General features: G+C 37.0%; 1 protein-coding gene across 5 annotated transcripts in view; it reads right to left on the bottom strand.

Moving 5' to 3' along the window:
• Window positions 1-25,092, bottom strand: part of Rbl1 (RB transcriptional corepressor like 1) — a 59,149-nt gene extending 34,057 nt beyond the window's left edge. Inside the window, exons 1-9 of one of the 5 annotated variants that reach the window (XM_048810972.1) lie at window positions 24,634-25,092; window positions 20,028-20,161; window positions 6,109-6,309; window positions 5,727-5,791; window positions 5,488-5,616; window positions 5,214-5,374; window positions 2,855-2,904; window positions 1,845-2,031; window positions 643-809 (exon numbers count right to left, since the gene is read on the bottom strand). In XM_048810972.1, coding sequence (XP_048666929.1) covers window positions 643-809; window positions 1,845-2,031; window positions 2,855-2,904; window positions 5,214-5,374; window positions 5,488-5,616; window positions 5,727-5,791; window positions 6,109-6,309; window positions 20,028-20,161; window positions 24,634-24,789 — 1,250 coding nt within the window. In that variant the 5' untranslated portion in view covers window positions 24,790-25,092. The remainder of the gene's footprint in view (window positions 1-642; window positions 810-1,844; window positions 2,032-2,854; window positions 2,905-5,213; window positions 5,375-5,487; window positions 5,617-5,726; window positions 5,792-6,108; window positions 6,310-20,027; window positions 20,162-24,633) is intronic. The other 4 variants (XM_048810970.1, XM_048810969.1, XM_015480928.2 and 1 more) reach the window with 4 other exon arrangements.
• Between the last annotated feature and the right edge of the window lie 154 nt (window positions 25,093-25,246).

Here is a 25,246-nt window from a genome sequence, read left to right as displayed (position 1 = left end):
TCAGTTCTTCTTCTTTTTTTTTTTTTTAAGAGAGAGGGGGGAGAGAGAGAGAGAGAGAGAGAGAGAGAGAGAGAGAGAGAATTTTTTTTTTTAATATTTATTTTTTAGTTATTGGCGGACACAACATCTTTGTTGGTATGTGGTGCTGAGGATCGAACCCGGGCCGCATGCATGCCAGGCGAGCGTGCTACCGCTTGAGCCACATCCCCAGCCCCCTCAGTTCTTCTTAAAAATTTTTAATTATTTATTTTTGGGAGGGATGGGGAGTACTGGAGATTGAATCCAGAAACTTATAAATGCTAGACAAATGCTCTACCACTGAGCTAAATCCCCAGTCCAAAAATTTTTAGTTTAAGATAGGGTCTTGCTAATTTATCCTGACTGACATCAAATTTGCAATCCTCCTGCTTTGACCTCCCTGGTAGCTGGGATTACACACATGCACCACGGGGCCTCACTATATTTATATGAAATTTTCAGTAGGTAACTATCTGGTTTTAGGTTAAGATATTTTCAGACTGAAATGATACAGAAAAAGGTGCCAGAGGTATATTCGCCATCTCTGACTATACTAAAAACAGAACGGAATAAAGAATTTAATTTTTAAAAAGACATTTAGAAAAATCATAGTATGGTACTCACTCAAAAATATTTATAAGTTGTTCACTTGGTGCATTTTTAAGTCCAGCCACAGTACTCTGCAAACGGCTCACACTTTGGGTAGCTGAAGCAACAGGAGTAATAATGGCTTCTTTTTCTCGTAAATATCGCCGTCCTGTCAGTGGGGTAGAAGGTGCAAATGTTCTTTTCTGTAAAAAAAAAAAAAAATAACCTGTGAGATTAAAAAGTTACTTTCTTCCTTATTATGTTTAATTCAGTACATATGCCATCTTTATTATTCATATTTAGTAGTGGCTTACTTTTCCTGCTTTTTTTGCTTACCCACCAAATTTTTAGCCATACTATGCTAACAATGTCTGAGTTTGAATTATACATTTGAATAATACTTTTTCAAAGCACTTTCTATAACATTTTATCTTCATAAAACTCATTTGAAATAGAACCTATGCATATTTTAAAAAATTATTTATAGTTGTACACAATACCTTTATTTTATTTATTTTTATGTCGTGCTGAGGATTGAACCCAGGGCCTTGCCTGTGCTAGGTGAGTGCTCTATCACTGAGCCACAACCCCAGTCCAGAACATTCACATATTTTAATTTTATATGTGAGGAAACAGGTATAGAAGTTAAAAAATTTGTTTAAGCTAGGAAAAATATTAACTGTCAACTTGACAACTGTCCTGAATAAGAAAACTTTTGTTCTTAAAAAACAAAGTTAATAGTAGAGTTTGGATTAAAACAGGTTTCAATCTTCTAGATGACTGAATTTTCCCTTAGACTTTATCTTCCTACCCATTTTACGCATAATTACAGAATTAACAATCATTTCTAGAGTTATACAGTTAAAATCAGAGAAAAGCATGTTTGTATCATAGGTAGGAAAGTAAATAAAACTTTAAAGCAATGTGACAGAGGCTAAGCTGAAGCAAAGAAAAAAATGGTAAGAAAGCATAAATTTCTCTTTATGTCAAAAGACCACACAATGTAATGATAAACCCAGGTATGCTGGGAAAATATTCAAAATATGATTAACAGCAAGAAACAAGGTAAAAATATTAAATGTCATAGTTTTTAAAATTACCTTTTAAGGCTTTCATGGGAAATATGAATTAGTAGAAGAAATTCAAGATTTAACTTGAAAGATGCTTCTGCTGTTAGTAGAATCACACAGAGAAAGAAAAAGATCATTCAAGACTGAGATCAGGCTAGGTTATATTACTTTTTCAAAATGCTGTTGAAGGTTATACTCCACATTAGCCTGTGCTGTCAGTTTCCCCAATGGGGTGTCACCAGTGAACTTTCGAGGTGTTCCAATTTCCTCTTCTGCATCTGCTCCCAAAAAGATCCTCTCATCAAAGTCACCAACAGTTAGAACATATTCTTCATACTCTTTGTTCACTGCTTTGCTGGAAAGAGAATTATTTTAAGTTGCTAGAATAAAACTAAGTTATACAATGTATTATCTAGTCCCCCCAACCCGCCCAGGGCCAATGACTGAACTCAGAGCCTTCTGCATGTTAGGCAAGAGCTCTGCCACTGCGCTAAATCTCCAACCTTGATTATCTAATCTTAAGGATAGATTTATCCTTAAGTTCATAGCTTGGGAAAGCTAATAACTTCTCGGGTTTTATTAACTTTGCAATAAATTAATTTTAAAAAAGTGTGGAAAGAGAATATATACTTAATCTGTAAACCAGTTGAAGCTAAATGAAGCTAGGTAAAGAAAAAAAAATATCTGGAACTTGGGTTGTGGCTCAGTGGTAGCATGCTTGCCTAGCATGTGAGAGGCACTGGGTTTGATCCTCGGCACCACATAAAAATAAAAAATAAGCAAATAAATAAATAAAATAAAAGTTATGTCCATCTACTACTAAAAATATTAAAAGAAAAATAAAGAATATCTGATCACTAAAGAAACAGAGACTTTGAAATGTGGTCATTCTGAATTTGCTAACATTGATTAATGAAAGAATGTAAAATCAGATATGGAAGTCATGGGCTCATTCATGAGGTTCTCGGCAGAGTACAACTGTTTCAAATGTCAATGGTTCTTAAATGTACTTAAAGTCAGAAAGGCTTAGTGATACCACCATTCAGTGCTATTAAAACAGAAGGAATTTGATTCTGAAGGTGACCTTGATATATAATGTTTCACTTGACAAATTTTCACAGCTCTGATATCACTGTCAGGCTGTCACATGCCCAACACCATTAGTGCTAGATACTTACCTATTATCAGTAAAACTGGAAAGGTCCAAGAGGCATTCTCCTTTTAAAATCTGTGAAGAAAAAAAAAATTGTACATCATATAATAAAATTAAATATTTTTAACATTTAAAAAACATAAAATCTCTCTAAATCTTCACAATAATATGCCATACCCACAAAGAGAATTACCAAACATTTCTTTTGGAGCAGTAAGACCTACTAAGTAAGCAAATAAAATGGTTTTTAAAAATTTAAAGTCAAATTTTATCTCTAGCACTGTAAAATAAATAATAAATAGGTAAGTAAATAAGTAAATAAGTTTTGAAAATACTTTTGAGGTTAATCTATGGCAGTGCTTTCCAAAATGCAGCGATATAAGAATCACTTAGTGGGGGATGGGGCTGTGGCTCAGAGATAGAGCACTCACCTGGCATGCGTAAGGCACTGGGTTTGATCCTCAGCACCACATAAAAATAAAATAATGGTATTATGTTCACCTACAACTAAAATGCACATTAAAAAAAAAAAGAATCACTTAGGGGAAAACCTGTTATAAATGGAGATGGATAGACTTTAATATCTCAGCTAAGGTGGTATTTCTGACAAACTCCTTGAGTGATTCTGATGAAAGCTGTCTATTCTTAATCACTGATTATGAGACTGGAAATTAACATTTATTGATGATTAAGTGTTTCAAGTGAGTAAAAGATTCAAAAGAAATACAGGTCCTCTTGCTGGTGAGAAAGGAAAACTACATTGTTATTAATATTTTCTGTAACCACCCTAAAAATTTCTATACATGAGAGTCTGCAAGCTCAGATGCCTTCAAGAATCAGGGTTCAATATAGATGAATAGAGAGCTGAACACACACTACCTAACCGAAAAGTGGTGGCCATCATTTAATTTGATGACAGCTAGCCATGTAGAAATTTTAACACAGTATTGACCTAGTTTCTGATTTGCTTTTCATATAAAAGGTCTTAATATTTAAATTAAAAATTGAACAAAATAAAAACAAAATTGTACAAAGGTCAAACAAAACATGTGACCCAAGATCAGGAGGCCCATCATCCAAAAAGCATAATAGTTTGGATGATGGTTTCACTTTTGGAATGCAAGGAGGTGCCATAATAATTATGCCAAGACACAGCCAAACACCAGATAGTCCAGACAAACCATAATGTAATGTCATTGTACGTAGGGGCACTAGTGTACTGCTCCTGTGGAGCCTACTAGACGTAATCCCTGGTTCCTTTAAAAGTATACTTTGCTGGAGTATTTAACACAGAGACAAGGGGCTATAACATATGGATGAAAGCTAAGGCTAAATGATGAAAGTATATGTGAGGAAGAAGAGCCAGTTAAGGAAGACTTCATGCTTTAAAAAAATGAAAATCTCATTATACACATAAAGTGGAGGACCACAGAGATGTCTTAATTCAAATACCTCATTTCCTCAAAAACAAATCACAAAGTCTAGCTTGTGATTTTATATAGTGGCTTGATGTTGGAGAAATAAGAAACTGAGATTCTTCCCCAAAGAAGCTAATTTAAAAGTATAAAATTAGCTAAGTTAATAACGAAGTCGAGTTAGTGAAGAAAAATACTCCAGAATGCATATAGGTACGTGGCCTACAGATGGCTCTAAAATATACCAGATTTTCTGTCTATTTACTGGAATTAAAGAGATAGTTGTTACATATTATGCTACTTTGAGTAACAGTGGTTATTCAAATTATGGCAGTAAAATCAGTTTACTCCGACTTCCTGTATTTTATAAATCTTTTATCACGCCAACTCTGATAATCTATTCTTCAGAATTTTTTTTTAGCAAAATCTGCTAGAGTTGTTCCTGACAGTGGCTTAATTGACAGAACATTTTTCTTTCTTTTTTTTTTTTTAAAACATATTTATTTATTTATTTATTTATTTAGTTATTGGCAGACACAACATCTTTGTTGGTATGTGGTGCTGAGGATCGAACCCGGGCCGCACGCATGCCAGACGAGCGTGCTACCACTTGAGCCACATCCCCAGCCCCGACAGAACATTTTTCAAAAGCTCAGTCTGTCATATCACACAAGACCAGAGGGCAGGGGCTGGGGTTGTAGCTCAGTGGTATAGGGCTTGCCTAGCATGTGTGAGACACTGGGTTCGATCCTCAGCACCACATAAAAGTAAATAAAAGTACTGTGTCTATCTACAACTAAAACTATCAAAAAAAAAAAAAAAAAAAAGACCAGAGGGCAACTGTGCATCACAGCAAAGACTAAAATGTGGGAATCTTGACCCTGAGTCCTACAAAAGTGAGAACACTTTTTTCTTTGAGACTGCTGCTGAACCCTAAACAGCTTAGTCATTTAATAATAAGTACGGTACCTTCCTATCAAAGAGTTTTGAGATATATGGTTTAAAGTAGTGCTCCTTTATTCCTTTTGCTTCTACTAAAAGTCCATCATGTAGTTCACATAGTACAGCAATAATGCAGAGAGGCTCTTCAGAAGCCCGGAAATCAGCAGTATGGAAATCAGATGGTAAACCTGGTTTGATGAAGTATGAAGAGAAGCGGGGAAAAGGGGGCAGAAACAGTTAAGCGTTAAAACTCTTTTTCCAAAAAGTAGCAATTAGTTTTCAAAAAAGGAAAAGACCTTACCTTTAAAAGATGGATTTAGCAAGTCTCGTCTATTGGGGCACATAATGGCATTGGCAAAAATCAGATCCAAGCAGCACAGAAGTAAATGATAAGAGTTTACTAAATCGTCCCCAATCATACGAAAATTACCTTTATAAGAAAAAAAAAAAAAAAAAGACAAAAAAAAAAACCAGATACCTCTCATGTCAAATATACCAAAGTTCTCATGGAAGAAATATAAAACCACTGTGTCACCTTACCCTTAGTATAAACAAAGAGTGTCCAACAGAAATTAAAGAGATCCTTAACACTGCAAGGAATCCTCCTACAAAGAGAAAAAAAAAAATGTGATTTTTTTTTTGTGTTTGGTTTTTTGTCTGATACCGAGAATCATTTTTTTGAAATAGCATATATACATATATACTAAGGTCAAAATACATGTAAAATTCCATTCACAATATAGAAAAATATGTAAAAGTACTACCATGAATTTCCAGTTATGGATACATGGATTTAAAAAGAAATAATAAGTCTTTGCACATGGATACTTTTGGTAAAATGCAGACTTTTGAAAGGGTAAACTTTCCTAACATGTTTTTATAGTAATCTTTACATCAATTACATAAGAATTAAGGGTCTCACCTCTGCTTCCTGCTTCGTGGTAACTTTGGTAGCTCTTCATATGGATTTTGAAATATATCTAAAAATATTGGCTCAAATTTTTTAAAAATTACAGTAGACACTTCAAAATTTCTCTCTAGCCTTTCTATACGTTCACGAAATTCTTGTGGCAGATTTGACATGTCCATCCACTTCTTCATTTTACTAAAAAACTGTATTAAACTAAAAATAGAGAAAAAAAGGCAACTTTAAAATTAGTTCATATAATGGATTGAAAACAATTCTATTTATGACTAAGAATTTCTATTTAAAAACCTGAAACTATTAAAAAATAAACAATAAAAACCTTTACTCCCAAGTGCCATGAAATTTGGTTTCAAGGATTACTGTGGGATATAGATTTAAAAAAAAAAATTTTTTTAGTTGTAGATAGCCACAATATCTTCATTTTACTTATCTTTATATGGTGCTGAGGCTTGAACCCAGTGCCTCATGAGCAAGCACTCTACCACTGAGCCACAACCCCAGCTCATGGGATGTAGATTTTGAGTTAGTCAACAGTGTCTTCTATGCAGACAGTGAGAACATCTATCTACTTCTTTTATTCTCTCCAGCAACTAAATAATGCTCTGCATATAAATTACAAAGTAAATGTTAATTAACAGATTGGTAGGTTTACAAAATTAGTTTGACGATCAAGACTTTTTGCACTTGGGAGGCTGAGGCAGGCAGATTGCAAGTTTGAAGTTAGCCTGTGTAACTGAGTGAGGTTCTAAGTCTTACTAAGATCCTGTCTTGAAATTAAAAAAAAAAAAATAAAAAAGGCCTGGGGATGTGGCTCAGGGGTAAACACTACTGGGGTTCAATCTTCAATACAAAAAAAAAAAAAAAATATATATATATATATATATATATATATAATAAAATCACAAAGCACCGGACTATTATAGGTAAGTAGTAAAATTCAAGTGTTTTGAGTTCTAATGTGTGGTTCCACCCCTGAAATAAAGTAGGTAGATATGTACTCAGAAAATCACTTAATAGATTATTACCCCACCTTCCTGACCTATCCATTTATGGGTACAATCCCTATGTTAGTATAATCTTAGTTTGAAAATGTTTAGTGTCAGCTCAATTGAGTGTCTAGCATTATATATAGAATAATACTTGTAATTTTAAAAATCTAATAGAAGATATCAACAGCTAATTGGCCACAGATATTCAAACTCTGAACATTGCTAAAATCTGAGATCTGAAAGATTCTTACCAATAACAAAATAATCGTCAAATTACTAAACTTTTTTTGGCTCACAAATTAGTCCCTATAGACTGATGAGTGAGTGGAGTGAGGGGAAAGGATCCTCAGCATGTGAAGTACTTTTTTTGAGAAATTTCCCATTTAAAAAAAAAAATGTCTGTATTAGTGCATTATAGTTACATATAACAGTGGGTTTCATATATGCATTCATACATAATTTGCTCCATGTCAATCCCTAGAACTCCACTTTCTCTCCCCTTGTTCCTATTCCTCTACTTTACTTGTCTTCCTTCTATTTACTTATTTATTGTTTTTTAAGTTGGTGCTTTATAGATAAAGGTGGAACTCACCGTGGTATACTCATATATGTACACAGGACAATTTGGTCAATTTTTTTCTGTAGTTATTCATTCCTCTGTTCCTCCTGCCTCCTCACCAACCCCTTTCTCTACTACACTGGTCTCTTCTATTTTCATGGGATCTCCCTGCCCCTCTTTTTCCTTTTTTCACTCTACTTTCCATATTCAAGAGAAAACATTCCACCTTTGACTTTCTGTGTCTGGCTTATTTAACTCAGCATAATATGCTTCAGTTCTGTCCATTTATCAGCAAATGTCATAATTCCATACTTCTTTATGGCTGAGTAAAACTCCATTGTGTGCATATATATTTTCTCTATCCATTCATCTGCTGACGGACACTTGGACGGGTTCCAAAACTTGGTTATTGTAAGTAGCACTGCCTTAAAGATTGATATGTCTGTATCACTCCAGTATTTTGATTTTAGTTCTTTTGGATAAATACCAAGAAGTAGGGTAGATGGGTCAGATGATAGTTCTACTCTTAGCTTTTGAGGAATTACCCAAATTGCTTTCCAAAGTGCTTATACTAATTTTCAGTCCCACCAACAATGTATAAGCATACCTTTTTACATACAATCTCACCAGCATTTATTATTATTATTATTATTAGGTAACAGGGACTGAACTCAGAGCTCAAACACTGAGCCACATCCCAGCCCTATTTTGTATTTTTGAGACAGGGTCTCACTGAGTCGCTTAGTGCCTCACTTTTGCTGAGTCTGGCTTTGAACTCGTGATCCTCCTACCTCAGCCTCCTGAGATGCTGGGATTACAAGCGTGCATCATTGCACCTGACTATTTTTTGTATTCTTGATGACTGCCATTCTAACTGGAGTGAGATGAAATCTCAATGTAGTTTTTTTTGAAAAATTTTATAGTTGTGGATGGACCTTTGTTTTATTCATTTATTTATATGTGGTGCCGAGAATCGAATCCAATGCCTCACGCATGCTAGGCAAGCGCTCTACCACTGAACCACAACCCCTGCCCCTCAAAGTAGTTTTGATTTTCATTTTCCCAATGCTAAAAAGGTCAATCATTTTTTCCACTTATTTGTATTTCTGGAGAAATGTCTGTTTAGCTATTAATTATGTTATTTGGGTTTTTTGGGTGTTAAGTTTTGATTTTTTGTATATTCTAGATATTAATTTCCTGTTAGAGGAGTAGCTAGTGAAGACTTTCTCCCATTCTGTAGGCTCTCTTTTCATGTTCTTATTTCCTTTGCTGCATACAAGCTTTTTAATTTGATGGCATCCTACTTATTGATTCTTGATTTTATTTCTTGAATTTTAGGGGTCTCATTAAAGAAGTTGGTGCCTACACCTATATGATGGGAGTGCTGACCCTATATTTTCTTCTAGCAGTTGCAAAGTCTGGTCTAACTATTAGGTCTTTGATCCACTTTGAGTTGACTTTTGTGCAGGGTGAGAGATGGGAATCTAATTTCATTCTTCTACATATGGATATCCACCATTTGTTAAAAAGGCTATCCTTTCTTCAGTGTATATTTTGGTAACTTTGTCAGAGTATCAGATAATTGTACCTATGTGGGTTTGTCTTTGTCATCTATTCCACTGGTCTAATGTCTGTTTTAATGTCATGTTGTTTCTGTTACTATGGCTCTAGTATAATCTGAGATCAGGCATTGTGATGCCTCCAGTATCATTCTTCTTGCTCAGTATTGTTTTGGCTATTCTTGGTCTTTTATTCTTCTATATGAATTTTAGGAACTTTTTTTCTAGTTCTGTGGAGAATTTCATTGGTATTTTGATGGAGATTGCACTGAATCTGTACATCATTTTTGGTAATATAGTCAATTTAACAATTATTAATTTTGTCTATTCAAGAACATGAAAGGAGGATATTTCATCTTCTAAGGTCTTCTTCAAATTTTATTCTTCAGTGTTCTATAGTTTTCATCATAGAAGTGTTTATTGTGTGCATGTACAAATATGTCACAACAAATCCCATCAGTTTGTACAACTATAATGCACCAATAAAAAATGTAGGGGAAAAAGAGAAAAGTCTTTCACCTCCTTGACTAGAATTATTCCCATATTTTGTTGTTTTGTAGGTTATTGTGGATGAAAAAGTTTTCCAGATTTCCTAGCAGATTTATTACTGATATATAGAAAACTATTGATATTTTTTTCTCAAGAGAATTAAATCATTATTGATTACACATGATGATACACAAGCTTTATTCCCATCTATTATTTACCTGGTACTATTATTCAATTTAGATATTGCCGAGGATGTGCCAACAATCATTTTTATAACCAAATAATTCCATGATTGTGCTTGGGTGACCCTTTCAATGGTGACCTTCAGAAGGTCACAACAACTACACCAAGGTTTCTTCTTTTTTTATGAAGCAGGGTTTATTTAAAAAGGGGTTGTGAGATCAGGCAAGGCGGGTGGCGACCAAAGGAGGCAGATTTAAAAAGATGGCTAAACAAGGCTTTATTTGAGACTCACCCTTGGGCGGAACTGGATCAGACCACAGAGTGGACAGGAGAAGGGTCTGAGGAGAAACTGCCTACACCAGGGTTTCTTAACCTGGAATCGTCCTAAATGAATTCTAACTTCACACTGTTGGGGAAGTTTACCAAGGTGGCTTCAGAGACTAACTTTACTCAGCACATTTAAAAAAAAAATTTTTTTTTTTTAAAAGAGAGAGAGAGAAAATTTTAATATTTATTTTTTAGTTTTCGGTGGACACAACATCTTTGTTTGTATGTGGTGCTGAGGATCGAACCCGGGCTGCACGCATGCCAGGAGAGCGCACTACCGCTTGAGCCCCATCCCCAGCCCTCAGCACATTTTTAAAAAGACACATTTATTCAGCATCATGATCAGACTATTACATTTAGCAATCAACAGCATGGGTGCAAAAAAAAAAAAAAGTCTCCATTAAAGTACTTTGTTGGAATGCTTTACCCTTTCCACAGAACAAAACTAAAATAACATTTTATACAATTAATGACAAATACAGTCCTCGAGGTTTTTTTACCCACACTCATATGAGTATTGTCTAAACCATGCCTTCTTTGTAGCATCTGGGACCTGCCACCACTGTGCTGAGTTCATAAATCTGTTGTAACTTGTAGCTTCCCTGTCACTTCTCTGGCTCTCCTCTCCTACTGAGCTTTGTTTCCTGGCAGTATTAAAACCTTCTGCCTCCAAAGTTTCCACCCTTCATGGGTCCAAAATTTGATGGCTGATTGTTGTAATTGCCAAAATCATCAGAGCTTCTACCACCTCCAAAACTGCTTCCGTCATTACTAAATCCATTGTAGTCTTCCCTGCTGCCATCATATCCACCAACACCACCACGGCTGTCACCAAAGCCACTATGACCACTAGTTTCCTCCACTACCAAAATTGTCATTTCCACTAAAACCACCTTCATGACCACCACCAAAGTTTCCAGAACCACTTGACCTCTTTGGCTAGATAAAGCCCCAGCCATCTCTTGCTTTGACAGGGCTTTCCTCAGTTCACAGTTGTGGCCATTCACAGTATGGTATTTGTGAATGACAATCTTATCTACAGTCATGGTTGTCCACAGTTACAAAAGCAAAGCCCCCCTTCTTTCCACTGCCTGGTTCAGTCATGATTTCAGTAACTTCAATTTTCCCATACCGTTCAAAATAATCTTGTAGGTGATATTCTTCAGCATCTTTTTTAATGTTACCAACAAAGACCTTTTTTCACAGTTAAGTGGTCCCTGGTCTTTGAGAATCTTCTCCTGAGACAGCTCCTTTTGGTTCCAAAACTCTTCCATCCTCCTCGTGTGGTCTTGCGTTCATAGCTGCACCCACTTCCTCCACAGTGGCATAAATAACAAACTCAAAGCCCCTGGAGCACTTGGTGTTTGGGTCTCATTACCGCACAGTCCATGAGTGTTCCCCGTTGCTCAAAATGGCTTCATCAGTTGTTTCAAAGCTTAGCCTTCTGATGAATAGCTTCCACAGCTGTTCAGGCTCTTTAGGGGACTCTTTTAGACATGATGGCAGTAGGAAGAGAGACTTAAATAATGTTTTCTCAGTGGCATCCACGGGCAGAAAGCACACTATTGATATTTATGTTAATCTTATATCCTACTTCTTTATCAAATGTACCCAATGGACATCTAAAGAATATTTCATCAACAACCCAATTCACTCTCTTCTCAGGTATACATGGAATCTTCTCTAAAATAGACCATATTTTAGGACACAAAGCAAGTCTCAGCAAATACAAAAACAAACAGATAATTCCCTGCTTCCTAACAGATCATAATAGAAAGAAATTAGGAATCAATAACAAGATAAAAAACAAACCCTCTTTAAGATGGGAGGCTTTAATAAAAAAAAAATATATATATATATATTTTGTGTGTGTGTGTATGGGGGGGTGGGTGCTGAGGAATGAACATAGGACCTTAAGCATTCGAGGCAAGCACTATACCAACTGAGCTATATCCCCAGCCCATAATAATATACTTTTGAACAAAGAATGGGTCATGGGAGAAATTTAAAAAGTTCTTAAAAACAAATAAGAATGGAAATACAACATATCAAAATCTCTGGGGCAGTATGAAGGCAGTTATAAGAACAAAATTAATAGCATTGAAGAACAACAACAAAAATCTGAAAGATCTCAAATAATCTAATGTCACATCAAAAGACCCTAGGAAAAAAGAACAAATTAATTCCAAAATCAGTAAAAGACGGGAAATAAGATCAGAGCCAAAATTGAAATTGAGAATTAAAAAAAAAAAAAAAAACAAAGAAGGAATACAGCAAAGAATTGGTTCTTTGAAAAGAAACAAGACTGATAAACCATCACCAAAACTAACCAAAGGAAAGAGAGAGAAGACCCAAATCAGAAAAATTAGAGATATCACTACAAACATTTCTGAAATCCAGAGGACCATTGGGAACTATTTTGAAAATTTATACTTCCATAAACTTGAAAATCTAGAAGATATTGATAAATTTCTAGACACAAATGAACTACCCAAACAGAACCAGAAAGATATAGGAAGCCCAAACAGACCCAACATCAAGCAATGAGATCGAAGCAACAATCACAAGGCTTCCAACAAAGAAAAGCCCTGGAGCAGATGGATTCTCAGCCAAGTTCTTTAAAGAAAAACTAATGCCATTAGAGGTGGGGGGTATTGGGGATTGAACCCAGAGGGGCTTTATCACTGAGCCACGCCCCAAGCCCTTATTTATATTTTATGTAGAGAGGGTCTCACTAAGTTGCTTAGGGCCTTGTTAAATTGCTGAGATGGGCTTTGAACTTGCAATCCTCTGGCCTCAGCCTCCCAGCTGCTGGGATTACAGGTATATACCACCATGCCTGGCAACTAATGCCAATCTTCCTCAAATTATTCCATGAAATAAAAGAAGGGAACATTTCCAAACACATTCTGTGAAGCCAGTATTGCTCCAATACCAAAATCAGACAGAAACATCAAGGAAAAAAAAAAAAAAAATTTTCACAAATATCTCCGATGAAAATAGATGCAAAAATCCTTATCATTAGGATGTATATGCAAAAACACTTATTATTATACACCATGATCAAGTGGGTTTCACCCCAAGTTTGCAAGGTTGGTTCAACATAAGTGAATCAATAAATGTAATTCTCCATGTAATTAGAATCAGGGACAAGAATCACATGATCACCTCAACAGATGCAGAAAAAGCCTTCGACAAAACCCAGTACCCATTCATGTTAAAAACTGAACAAACTAGGGATAGAAAGAACTTACTTCAACGTTATTTGGACTATGTACGACAAACCCAAAGGCAACATCATCCTGAATGGACAAAATTGAAAGCATTTCCTCTAAAATCAGGGGGGAAAAAAGGAGTTCACTGTCACAATTCATATTCAATGTAGTTCTTGACACTCTACCCAGAGCAATCAGGAAAGAGAAGGGAAAAAAATTCCCACTTTTGAGTCTTATCTTTCTCTAGGGTTAGTTTCACTGGAAGTTAGGATGACACATATAACTTGGAATTCTTTATCAAATACATCTGCTTGAGATCTTGAATCTTGGTGGTGCAGAGAAATGAGGAAGTGTAAATTCTTACAGTAGAATCAATAGCAATATTCATTGAGTAGGAGAAAGAACAGCAGCAAGGTACAGGGACAGCACTGCTGGTCATACAAGCTGTGTCTGATAAATGGATTCTGTGATATACTTTTGGCTGTGCAGCCAGCCTCCTTTTGTTCTTGGTCCCTTTTCTAAGCCTGATTGCAATCTGTAAAACAAAACTAAGCAAAGTAGCTTCACAGTTTTGAAAACAATTCTACTCACTGAGATTCTGTAACAAAAAGTATACTACTCCAATAAGGACATGAGAAGATGCCCCACACCATCAGCTATCTGGAAAATTCAAATCAAAACTGCAGTGAGATATTGCTTCATATCTATTAGCATAACCAGAATAAAAAAGAGAGATAATAACAAGTATTGGGAAGGATGTGGAGAAAGTTGAACTCTCACATACTGCTGATGGCAATGTAGTCTGGAATGGTCACTTTGGAAAACAGCCTGACAGTTTCTCAGAAGATTAAACATACAGTCAGCTTAAGATCCAGCAATTTCACTTCTACATATACACACACAAAAGAAATGAAAACATATATCCACAGAGAAAGTTGTACATAGATGTTTGAAGCAGCACTAGTCATAAAACTCAAAAGGTACGGGGCTGGGGTTATAGCTCAATGGTAGCATGTGTGAGGCACTGGGTTTGATTCTCAGCTCCGCATATAAATAAATAAAGGTCTATTGACAACTAAAAAAAATTAAAAAAAAAAAAGTCAAAAGATGGAACTAACCCAAACTTCCATTCATTGATAAAATAGACAAACAAGATGTGCTACCTCCATGTAATGAAATATTATTCAGTCATAAAAAAAAAAATGGAGTACTGCTATCTCTACAACATGGATAAACCTTGAAAATATTATGCTAAATAAAAGAAGCCAACACAAATGCCACATATTATATGATTCCATTCATATGTAATATCCAGAATAGACAAATCCATAGACAGAGAAGTTAGGTTGATTAAATAGTAAATATGTGACATATGTTCCAACCGTGGCACACTACTGAATTTAATAGGAATTCAAAAGTTAAAAAAAGAAATTATAACAAATTAATATTATGAATGTTACAATTAGAATGTATAAAAAAATTTCTGATGAACTAATTTTCATTCCAGTTTTATAATATGAAAAGAATGAATAAAAGTCATCTTGATTTAAATCACGTTACTAAAAAAAAACTTGTGAACAATGTGGATAAATTCCTACAACTACAAAAATGAGATAAACAAAACTTCTTTATTAAGGTGAAATAAAAATTCATATTGTACAACAGATACTGCTTTTTAATGTAATACTTAATGGCAAACGAAGGTTTTTTTTGTTGTTGTTTGCGGGGATACTGGGGATTGAACTTGGGGCACTCGACCACTGAGCCACACCCCCAGCCCTATTTTGTATTTTATTTAGAGACAGGGTCTCACTGAGTTGCTTATCGCCTCGATTTCGCTAAGGCTGGCTTTGAACTCATGACCCTCCTGCCTCAGCCTCCCAAGCCACTGAGATTACAGGCACTCGCACTTCCCTGGCAGCAAATGTGTTTTATTTTATTTTATTTTTTGTGGTGCTGGGGATTGAACCCAGGGCGTTATGCATGCGAGGCAAGCACTCTACCAACTGAGTTATATCCCCAGACCCACAAATGAGTTTTTATATGATACTTTTTTCTTTCCAGTGCTGGGGATTGAACCCAGGGTCTTGAGCATGCAATATATGCGCTCTACTATTGAGTTACATCCCTAGCCCGATACTTTTTTAAAAAAATATATTTTTAGTTGTAGATGGACACAATATCTTTATTTATTTATTTATTTTTATGTGGTGTTGAGGATCGAACCCAGGGCTCATACCTGCGAGGCAAGCGCTCTGCCATTGAGTTACAGTGGTAGAATTTGCTTTGGTGTTAAGTTTTCTTTTTCCAAACTGAAGCTAATTAAACATAGTTTAAGAGAGAGACATACTAATAAGTATCTGTGTACAGACACATGTAATATAGAATAAATTTGGAGGCCATGCCAGTTAGTAGATATTTCTTTTTTTCCTCCTTTTTGTACCAGGGATTGAACTCAGAGGAGCTTAACCACTGAGCCACATTCCCAGCCCTTTCCATTTTTTATTTTGAGACTAGTCTCACTAAGTTGCTTAGGGCTTCCCTACGTTATTGAGGCTAGCCCTGAACTCGTGATCCTCTTGCCTAAACCTCCAGGATCACTGGGATTATAGGCATGTACCACCATGGGCCCAGCTAGTAGGCATATTATTTCTAGGAAGCAATTTAACTTCTTGTTCACTCAATTTTCTCATCTGTAAAATGTGACTTATTTTATGAGATTACTGAGAAGATTAAATGAATAAAAACATGCAAAACACAGCAAATAATAAATGCCTGGAACATTGGTAAAGTACTCAGTAGAAATTTGCTGTTTGGGCATATATGTATCTATAATGTATACTCATTTATTATTTTCCAGTATGAATTGTTAACAATACTTGGTGAGCATTTTCCTATAGCTATAAAAATTTACATAATCATGTAAAAAGTATATTCGTAGTTGAAATTTTGGCCAGCTGCAGTGGCATGTGCCTATACAGGAGGCTGACTGCAGGTGATTACTTGAGGTAAGGAGTTCAAGACTAGCCTGTGCAATATAGTGAGATCCTGACTCCAAGGAAAAAGCTCAAATTATTAATGAACAAATAGCATTACTTTTTGTGTGAATGAACATGTTGCTGTTTATCAAATGCACTTTGGTATTAAGAATATGACACTTTTTTAGCTGGCCACTTTTTTACATGCCAGTAATTCCTGCTACTTGGGAGGATAAGGCAGGAACATAGCAAGTGTGAGGCCAGTCTGGACAACTTAGTGAGATCCTGACTCAAAATAAAAAATAAGGGCTGGGGGGCTGGGATTGTGGCTCAGTGGCAGAGCACTTGCCTGGCATGTGTGAGTCACTGAGTTTAATCCTCAGCACCACATATAAATAAGTAAAAAATAAAGGTACATCAACAGCTAAAAAATATTAAAGAAAAAAAAGGGGCTAGTAATACAGCTCAGTGGTCCAGATACTAAGAGCAACAATGGGTTCGATCCCCAGAAATGCAAAACAAAAAATTTTAAAACTTGTTGGAATTAAATTTGAAAATATCAATTCTACATCTTAAAAAAACGGGTTTCTTCAGAAAGACTTCAAAAATATAAAGTAAAAACTTCAGAACAATACATGTTGTATGAATCATTTATATCTAAAACAACTAAACAACACCCACTAAAATTTGTTGGTTTTTTTTTTTTTTTTTTTTTTTTGCTTTTTGTACATAAGAGAAAAGTGGTTTTGGTGGTTAATTCTGGAGAATGGAAAAAGAAAGAGTTCTTTTTACTTTAAAGTCTTCTGTATTATTTGTTTTTTTTTCTCCTCCTGTAGTGCTGAGGATTACCTAGGCCTTTTTTAGCATTTTTTTTTTTTTAGCATGACACTAAATTATATCCCCAGACTATTTAAAACTTTAAAAATTGTCTTTATGTGTTTATAGAAAAATATACGTAATAGTGGCATTAAGTACATATAACCATCACATTATCCATCTCCAGAACTCATTTTATTACTGGAATTTTTCTGAGCATGTGTTGCTCTAAATTTTTTAAAGTTATAATTCGTTTTTGCTCAGTTTCCCCAATAATCTATTATTACACAGATTTTAAAAATTATATGGTCAGTGATGAGAAACACTGACAGAAAAAGATCATATTGTTTTCTACTACAACTGACAGGTTTTGTTCAATTTAAAAAGCTATCTTGACCCTATTGTATCATCCTTAGAAATAGTAAAACACTATGATCCTGAATGCCCCCCTTTTTATTCCCCCAAATCTAATCAAGTTAGGAGAACAATGAGAGCAAGCCTGGACTGGAATGTCCAAATCCATATTATCCTGAAGGATACTGGCTTTCTCTCGTACACACCGGAAATCTGGGGCATGCTAATGTTATCTATAGAAAGTTGCTTTTTACAAATTCTCCAAAACAGTTGCACCTTGCAATGCTGATCTTACAAGCAAGCTAATGCAGATGATGTCACTAATTCTGCAGCCTAATAATATAAAATCACTCTCTCAGTGGCAACTGGGGCAGAACTGAGGGCACTGTGGAAAGGATACATGTAAATACTCATCCAGTGGGCTGCTTCTGGACAAAATGCTGTGAGGGACGAGGTACTATCTATTTAGTCTACCACCACTGGACCTTCCCTGTATGTATTTCTCCATAAAGTTTTATGCCTCATATGCTGTCTCTGGGTATTTTCTTTGGTCTCAAAGCAACCTATCCCAATATCCTGGTACAAATGGGCTGTGGATGTTAACAATCTTATTTTTATCATCAATGACAAAAATTGGCATCTATTAAAAGTTTTTAAAAAATCATCTTGATTTTTAAATTTTTCATTGCTAGAACCAAAACTGTTCAGAGATTTTGTTTGTTTGTTTGTTTTAATTTAGCATGAACTAAAACCAACTTGCCATCCCTGGACAGGGCTTTAAAGTTTGCCTCTCTTCTACCCTGGAGTGTAGAGAGAACAGACAGATAATAATCTCAAATAGTTTTGTACCAGGTCAAAAAAAAGAAAAAAAAAAAAAAAAAAGCCCAAACAAACAAAAACCAAAAACCAACCAACCAACAAAAACCAAACAGGAACAGAAATTAGCACCTATTTAAATCTGAATCACTCCATTTCTATTTCCTGTCAAGGCAAATAATTCTATGTGGTTGGCACAAGAACAAGTAAGATATAGCTAAGACCTACAGCAATTACTAGTTGCACGTGAAAAAAATATTAACTATACAGTAAAAAAACAGGATAACACATTGACCAGATGACCAAAATTAACAACACTAACAAAAGGCAAATGGATATGTGCATTCCATCAGATGTGATATCCTGAAGACATAAAATTGCTTGTGTAGTATTCAATCTTGGAATGTATAATTTGCATGTAATCATAAGAAAACATCAGATAAATCCAAATGAGGAACAATCTATCAAAGAGAGAGTAGAGAACAAGGGATGTGGCTCAGAGGTAGAAAGTTTGTCTAACATGTGCAAAGCCCTAGGTTTGATCCTCAGCACTGCAAAACAAAACAAAATAAACAAACAAAAAAGGGTTGTAGATTTTATTCCTCAAAATGTCAGTGTCATAAAAGACAAAGGGTGTGGAACTGTTCCTGACTAAAGGGGAATAAGTAGACATGACAAGTGAATGCAATATTAGATCTTAGATTGAACATTGTGTCAAAGAAAACAAATTCTATAAAGAATATTATCAGATCAATGAAAAAAGCCAGAATAGAGATGGCATACTAGATAAAATGAATGTTAGTGCTCACTTTCTTTTTTTAAGTGTTAACTTTCTTGATGTTGATAATTATACCATAGTTTACTAAGAAATATCATTGAAGCATTTAGAAGTAAAGGGATATATAATATGTGCTACTTACTGTGAAATGGTTGAGGAAAAAATATTATTTAAAGGAGAAAAAACTATATATTTAAGAGAGAAAGATCAAATGAAAAAGCAAACAAGGTAAAATGTTAATGACAGGTAAAACTGGGACAAGGGTATATGGGTATTCTTTGTATTTTTCTTATTTTTGTAACTTTTCTATAAGCTTAAAATTATTTACAAGTTAAAAAAATTAATAGATGGGCTGGGATTGTGGCTCAGTGGTAGAGCACTTGCCTAGCATGTGTGAGGCACTGGGTTAGATTCTCAGCACCACATATAAATAAATAAAATAAAGGTCCATCAACAATAAAAATATTTTTAAAAAATTAATTGAAAAATTATACCTAGGGCTGGGGCTGTAGCTCAGTAGTAGAGCACTTGCCTTGCATGAGTGAGACCCTGGGTTTGATCCCCAGCACCATATAAAAATAAACAAATAAAGATATTGTGTCCATCTACAATTTAAAAAATATATTTAAAAAAAAAAAGAAAAATTATACCTAAAAACAATTTAGCACAGAAGTCCTTGGTTGAAAACGTTAGAATTTAAAGAGAGGAAGAATCTGAGACTTGGGAAAGAATATCTATGCAATAACTAAGTTAGAACTGATGAAATCTAATGATTTAAAATAAAGAAATTAAGTTCTAAAGTTAAATTTAGGACTTATAAAACAACACTTAAAAAATCAAAATGCTTTACCTTAATTTAGCTGAACGTAGTATTCTGGTAAGTGAAACACAGTTTCCTTCCATGATACCCTTCCCAACTGTGGGAATGATGCTTTTGCGGCACGCAACATATAATGAACATGCCAACCAATGCATAACTTCTCCCTGGCAGGCAAAAGACAAATAGCAAACTGGATATGTTAAAATGCTCGTGTTTCAGAACCAGAAGAGATCTTAGAATTAATTACCTGGTCTAAATCCTCTTCTATAGATAGAAGGCCAAAGAAATGAAGATATCTGCCCATCAAACTAAGTCACCCTAATGAATATAAAACTCCTTTCTGAGTCCTGTGTTTTAACAACTATACCATGCTAAATCAGTACTAATTTCAAAATAGATCTCTTCTCTCCAATCTAATATTATAGAGTTCTTTTAAATTAAATTTCTCAGAATTAACTTTCTCAATTTTAAAATACCACTCATGGTATTTGTGATGATGGAGTTCCTTTCTATCATTTTAGCTTTATATATTTTTAAAACCAGATGTAGAGAGAAAAGAAAGAGTAGGATGTTAGTGAGTCACAGATAAAAAATTAATACCCATCTTGTGCAATATAAGGAGACTGTCATTTTTGTAAGGGAAAAATTAGGGGCATTATTTACCTCCAAACACATTATCTTTAAAATAGTATGTCTTTCCATCTTGATATCTCAATTTACAAAGCTACAAAAAAGGTGATACCTGGAAATTCAACACTTAATTTTCTGCTTTAGACTTGAAATATCTCCAAGCTTGACTCATTTTATGATTTTACTGTAAAAACATAAGGTGACATTTAAGGATTAAGAATCACAGCTGGCTGGGCTGGGGTTGTGGCTCAGCAGTAGAGTGCTCGCCCAGCACGCGCGAGGCCCTTGGTTCGAACCTCAGTGCAACATAAAAATAACTAAAAATAAAGGTATTGTGTCCAACTACAACTAAAAAATAAAATGTTAAAAAAAAAAATTACAGCTGGGTGCAGTGGACTACTCCTGTAATCCCAGCAGCCTGGGAGGCTGAGGCAGGAGGATTGTGAATTCAAAGCCAGCCTCAGCAAAAGCAAGGTGCTAAGCAATTCAATGAGACTCTGTTTCTAAATAAAATTCAAAATAGGGCTGGAGATGTGGCTCAGTGGTCAAGTGCCCGAGTTCAATCCCCTGCCTCCCCCCTCCCCCCGAAAAAAGAATTACAAGCTAGGTGCAGTGGCACATGACTATAATCCAAGGTATTCACAAGTCTGAGGCAGGAGAATCACAAATTTGAGGACTCCAGCAATTAAGCATGACCCTGTCTAAAAATAAAAAAATTTTTAAAAAGAGATGGGGGGGGCGGTGCTGAGTTGTGGCTCAGTGGTAGAGTGCTTGCCTAGCATGTGTGAGGCACTGGGTTTGATTCTCAGCACTGCATATAAATAAATTGATAAAATAAAGGTCCATCAGCAACTTAAAAAAAAAAAAAAAGAGCAAGAGAGAGATGGGGAGGGGGTGTAGCTCAGTGCTTGCATACCATGCAAAAGGCCCTGGGTTTAACCCCAAGTGCCAGTGGCCCCCCAACACAAACACAAACCCACACATGCAGGTAAAATCACAGATAATAATCTCTTAGCATATGATATTGCTCTTATTCGCTGTTCTACAAATCCTATTTAAGAGACTCTAGAAAAATTAAAAGATTGATAAAAAAAATTTGTCACAATAACCTAAAGGGGAATAGACAGAAATAGGTGGTCATCAATAAAGTTAAAACCCAGTATTTCTAACATGTAGTGGGAAATGAGGATCAAGACATTAAGAGCTGCAAGCAACACATTATTAGTGGCTCCAGAGCCCAGTGAGATAATTCCCAAAGTCTGAGCAGATAGCACAATGCAAAGTTTTGGGTCCATCAAGGCAGGAGAGTTGGTGCAATTCTATTGGAGGGTGCATTCTACATTCCTTATATGGGTACAAGTTTGTCAATAACCTAGGGACTTTTACTGCACTAAGCCTAATGGGGGAGTGTTCTGTCCCAGCTACATTGTTTCCTGCTTTTGCATTATCTGTTCTAGGTAATGTTAGCTACTGTAAGCCTCAATGAATAAATGTCAGTAAGAAGAGCTGCTATGTGTTGGCATGCAAAACCACAGCCTGTCAGTTCTTAAAACTGCTAAAGTTCCCATTTTATTCTACCACAATCCTCAGAGGGGTTTTATTTGCTCAAAGCACTGATAAGCCAGGTAAGTTTATCCTTGAATTGATGAATTGTTTGGGAATAATACCCTATTACAGAGCTTTTGGATACAGGTTACTATATGAAATCTCTAGTAAGGTAGAGAAAATAGTATGGGAATTATTTCAATTTTTCCTAAAAAAAAAAAAAAAATAAGTGTATTTTTTTATTCTAGTTTCTAGCCCTTGACCCTAGAACTTAGAAATACAAAGATGGTGTTTGAACTCAGAGAATTCCAAGTCTACAGCTAAGAAGAGTGACAGAAACTATCATCTACAATTGGTGATACAGTACAGAAGCAGCACGGAAGATAAATTGTTGTGAAAAAATACAGTGTAGTAACTGGCTTTGACTGGAAATCAGGGAAGGTTTCAAAGAAGATTTAAAATTGCTAAGTATAAATCACCAAAAAATGGGAAGTGAGGTTCAAAATGGAAGAGGATTGTTGGGTAATCTAAAAAAGGGATAGGGACTGGGGAGAGGGTTCTTAGGAAACAGTAGAGAGATATGAAAATATCTATCCCAAGTGTCTTTCATCAAAAACTGAAAGGAAAAAAAAAAGGATGAAAAATTAAACACTGGGTAGAATAAACACTTGCAAACTCTCAACTCACACATCCGCGCTTTCCAAAGCAAACGTTTGAAGTATATTGATCAATTCTACCTAACCAGAAATTTAAATTTTCACCCTCCCCCTGGGGTTATGGATAAGGAGAAAGGTTCCAGGAAAAGTCAATGGCATGCAGAACTACACAAATGAGAATGAGTTTGTCACATTCAGAATCTGAAGCTGATATCTAGTTGAGTTCCTTTGGCCATAGTGTGCACTCAATAAATGCTTATTCAATGAGAGATCAAATGAAGCCCTGGGTTATCACAAATGCTTTCTCGGGCTTTCAAAAAAAACCAATGTTTTCAACTGAGACTCCATTAATTCATAATCACCTTTATTTTCTTATTCTTCCCTCAGTTTTGCAATCATGCCACTCAGATGCAGATCACTGTACTTTTTCCAATCTAATAAGTAATACCCTGGAGATAGGAGTCTCTCACAGGTAGTTTTCCCCTCATACACAGTCACACACATAGTCAACTCTATATTTCCAATTCTATGCCTTTGGACCCAGTTATTTCACTGAGTGTTGAGTCAGAGGAACATCCTGTGTGTGAGTCCAACCCTCTTGGCTCATGAAAGCCTTTGAACATGAGGCCATTGGAGCAATATGCTGAAACACAGTCTTGCCTCAGTAATCCCCTTTGGAGGAATTGGTTCCAAAGAATGCCAAAATTTGGGGATGCTTAAGTCCCAGATATAAAATGGCATAGTGTTTGTATATAACCTATGATCAGCCTCCTATAGACTTTAAATCATCTGTAGATTATTTACAATATGTAATAAAACGTAAATGTTATGTAAATATTCATACTGTATTGTTTACAGAACGACAAAAGTCTGCACATGCTTAATACAGATGCAAAATTTTCCCCCAATATTTTTATCTGCTAAGCCGATGACGATGGAGGCCCATTGTACAATTCTCTCTGTACTAAGCTTATGCTCTTCTGGGTTTCTATATAGAACGACCCTGGGTAACAATCTTCTGAGCCTCGATATTACCAACTGGAAAACAGGTATAATACTCCCTGCCCTGCCACGCCACATTCTCAGGCTGCTGGCAAGACGAGATACAAGAATGTTGGGGAAACCTAACATCGACAGCAGTTGCTTTACTCAGAGGCATTATGCTAAGCACCAGGCTCAGGCTCCGACGGAGGAGTGGGGACAGCTCTGCGTGCATTCCGGCTTGAGCAACTGCTCCTCAGCGCCGGGGTATGATCGGCGGCCCAGGCCCGCACCCTGTGAGGCAGGAGGCTGGGAGTCTAAATGGCTCGGCCTCCGAGGCCGGGTCCGTCGCCAACCGCGTGACCCTGGGCACGCAGCTTAGCCTCTCGGGGCTCCCCTTCCCTCTACTGCGGAACAGGAATCAATGAGCGTGTTCGAAAAGAACCGAGGTGACAAATTGGAAGCGAACTGGGCACGCTGTCATTTTAGCTTTCGCAACACGTTTGTTGTGTCGACTTAACGGCAGTGCCACGACCCCTGGCTCTTGGTAGGGCAGGGAGTCCGGCCTGCAAACCTGGAGTCCGGGGACCCCGAGTGGCGCGGGACCTCTGACAAGCCGCAGCTTCTCTGGGTTTCAGTTTCCCGCCTCAAAACAAAATGGGAGGGCTGGCAGAGCTGCACCACCCTCCCGCGCCGCTCCTCGCCGCGGAGCCGATCTGCGACCCCCGGGGTGGGGAACTCCCACCACCCCACCGGCGGGGGGGTAGGGGCGGGGCGGGGGTGGGGCCTGGCGAGGGTCGGGGCGCCCACCTGCCACCGCTCACCTCTAGGCTGTAGTTGCCTCGGATGGCGGTGAAGTCGTCCAGGGCTTCGGCCGCGCTCCCCTCGTCCAGGTTCAGCTCCTGGCACAGGGCCTGCAGCGCCTCCCCGGCCGCGGCGACCACCGCGGCCCCGTCGGCCTGGGGCTCCTCCTCGAACATCCCCGCGAGCCCTGCGGGGCGCACCCGGCCCCCAGCTCCTTTCTCCCTCCCGGGCTCACTACCCACAACCACCCGCGACAAAGCGCGCGAAAATCGTCCATTCAGAGCTGCGTCCTTTAGCAGTCTGCCTCCGCTTATCGCCTCGAAAAAAGTCCGTTGCTCTTTCAGAGCAGCCAGGCGCCCTCCTCCGGAAACGTGATAAGAAGACGGACCTCGGACCCTGAGAAGACCTGGCTTTGGCCCTGGGCGGGAGTCCACCGGGAGGGGCGAGGGAGCGGGAGCGGAGGGATCCGCGCCTCGCGCGGGGTCCGCTGGGAGTTGTAGTCCGTTCCACGCAGGAGTCTGGGGCACCGCCCTGTCCTGGGGCGCTTTGGTTTTAGGCAGGACAGGGTTAGCTGCCTGTTGGAGGTGGCTCACGTCTTCCGGGTGAAACGTCGTCTCTATCCCCGCCAGCTTC

The sequence above is a fragment of the Marmota marmota genome, unplaced genomic scaffold, assembly GCF_001458135.2.
Source record: "Marmota marmota marmota unplaced genomic scaffold, marMar, whole genome shotgun sequence".
NCBI classification, from domain to species: domain Eukaryota; kingdom Metazoa; phylum Chordata; class Mammalia; order Rodentia; family Sciuridae; genus Marmota; species Marmota marmota.
This window is presented reverse-complemented; position numbering and strand designations above follow the sequence as displayed.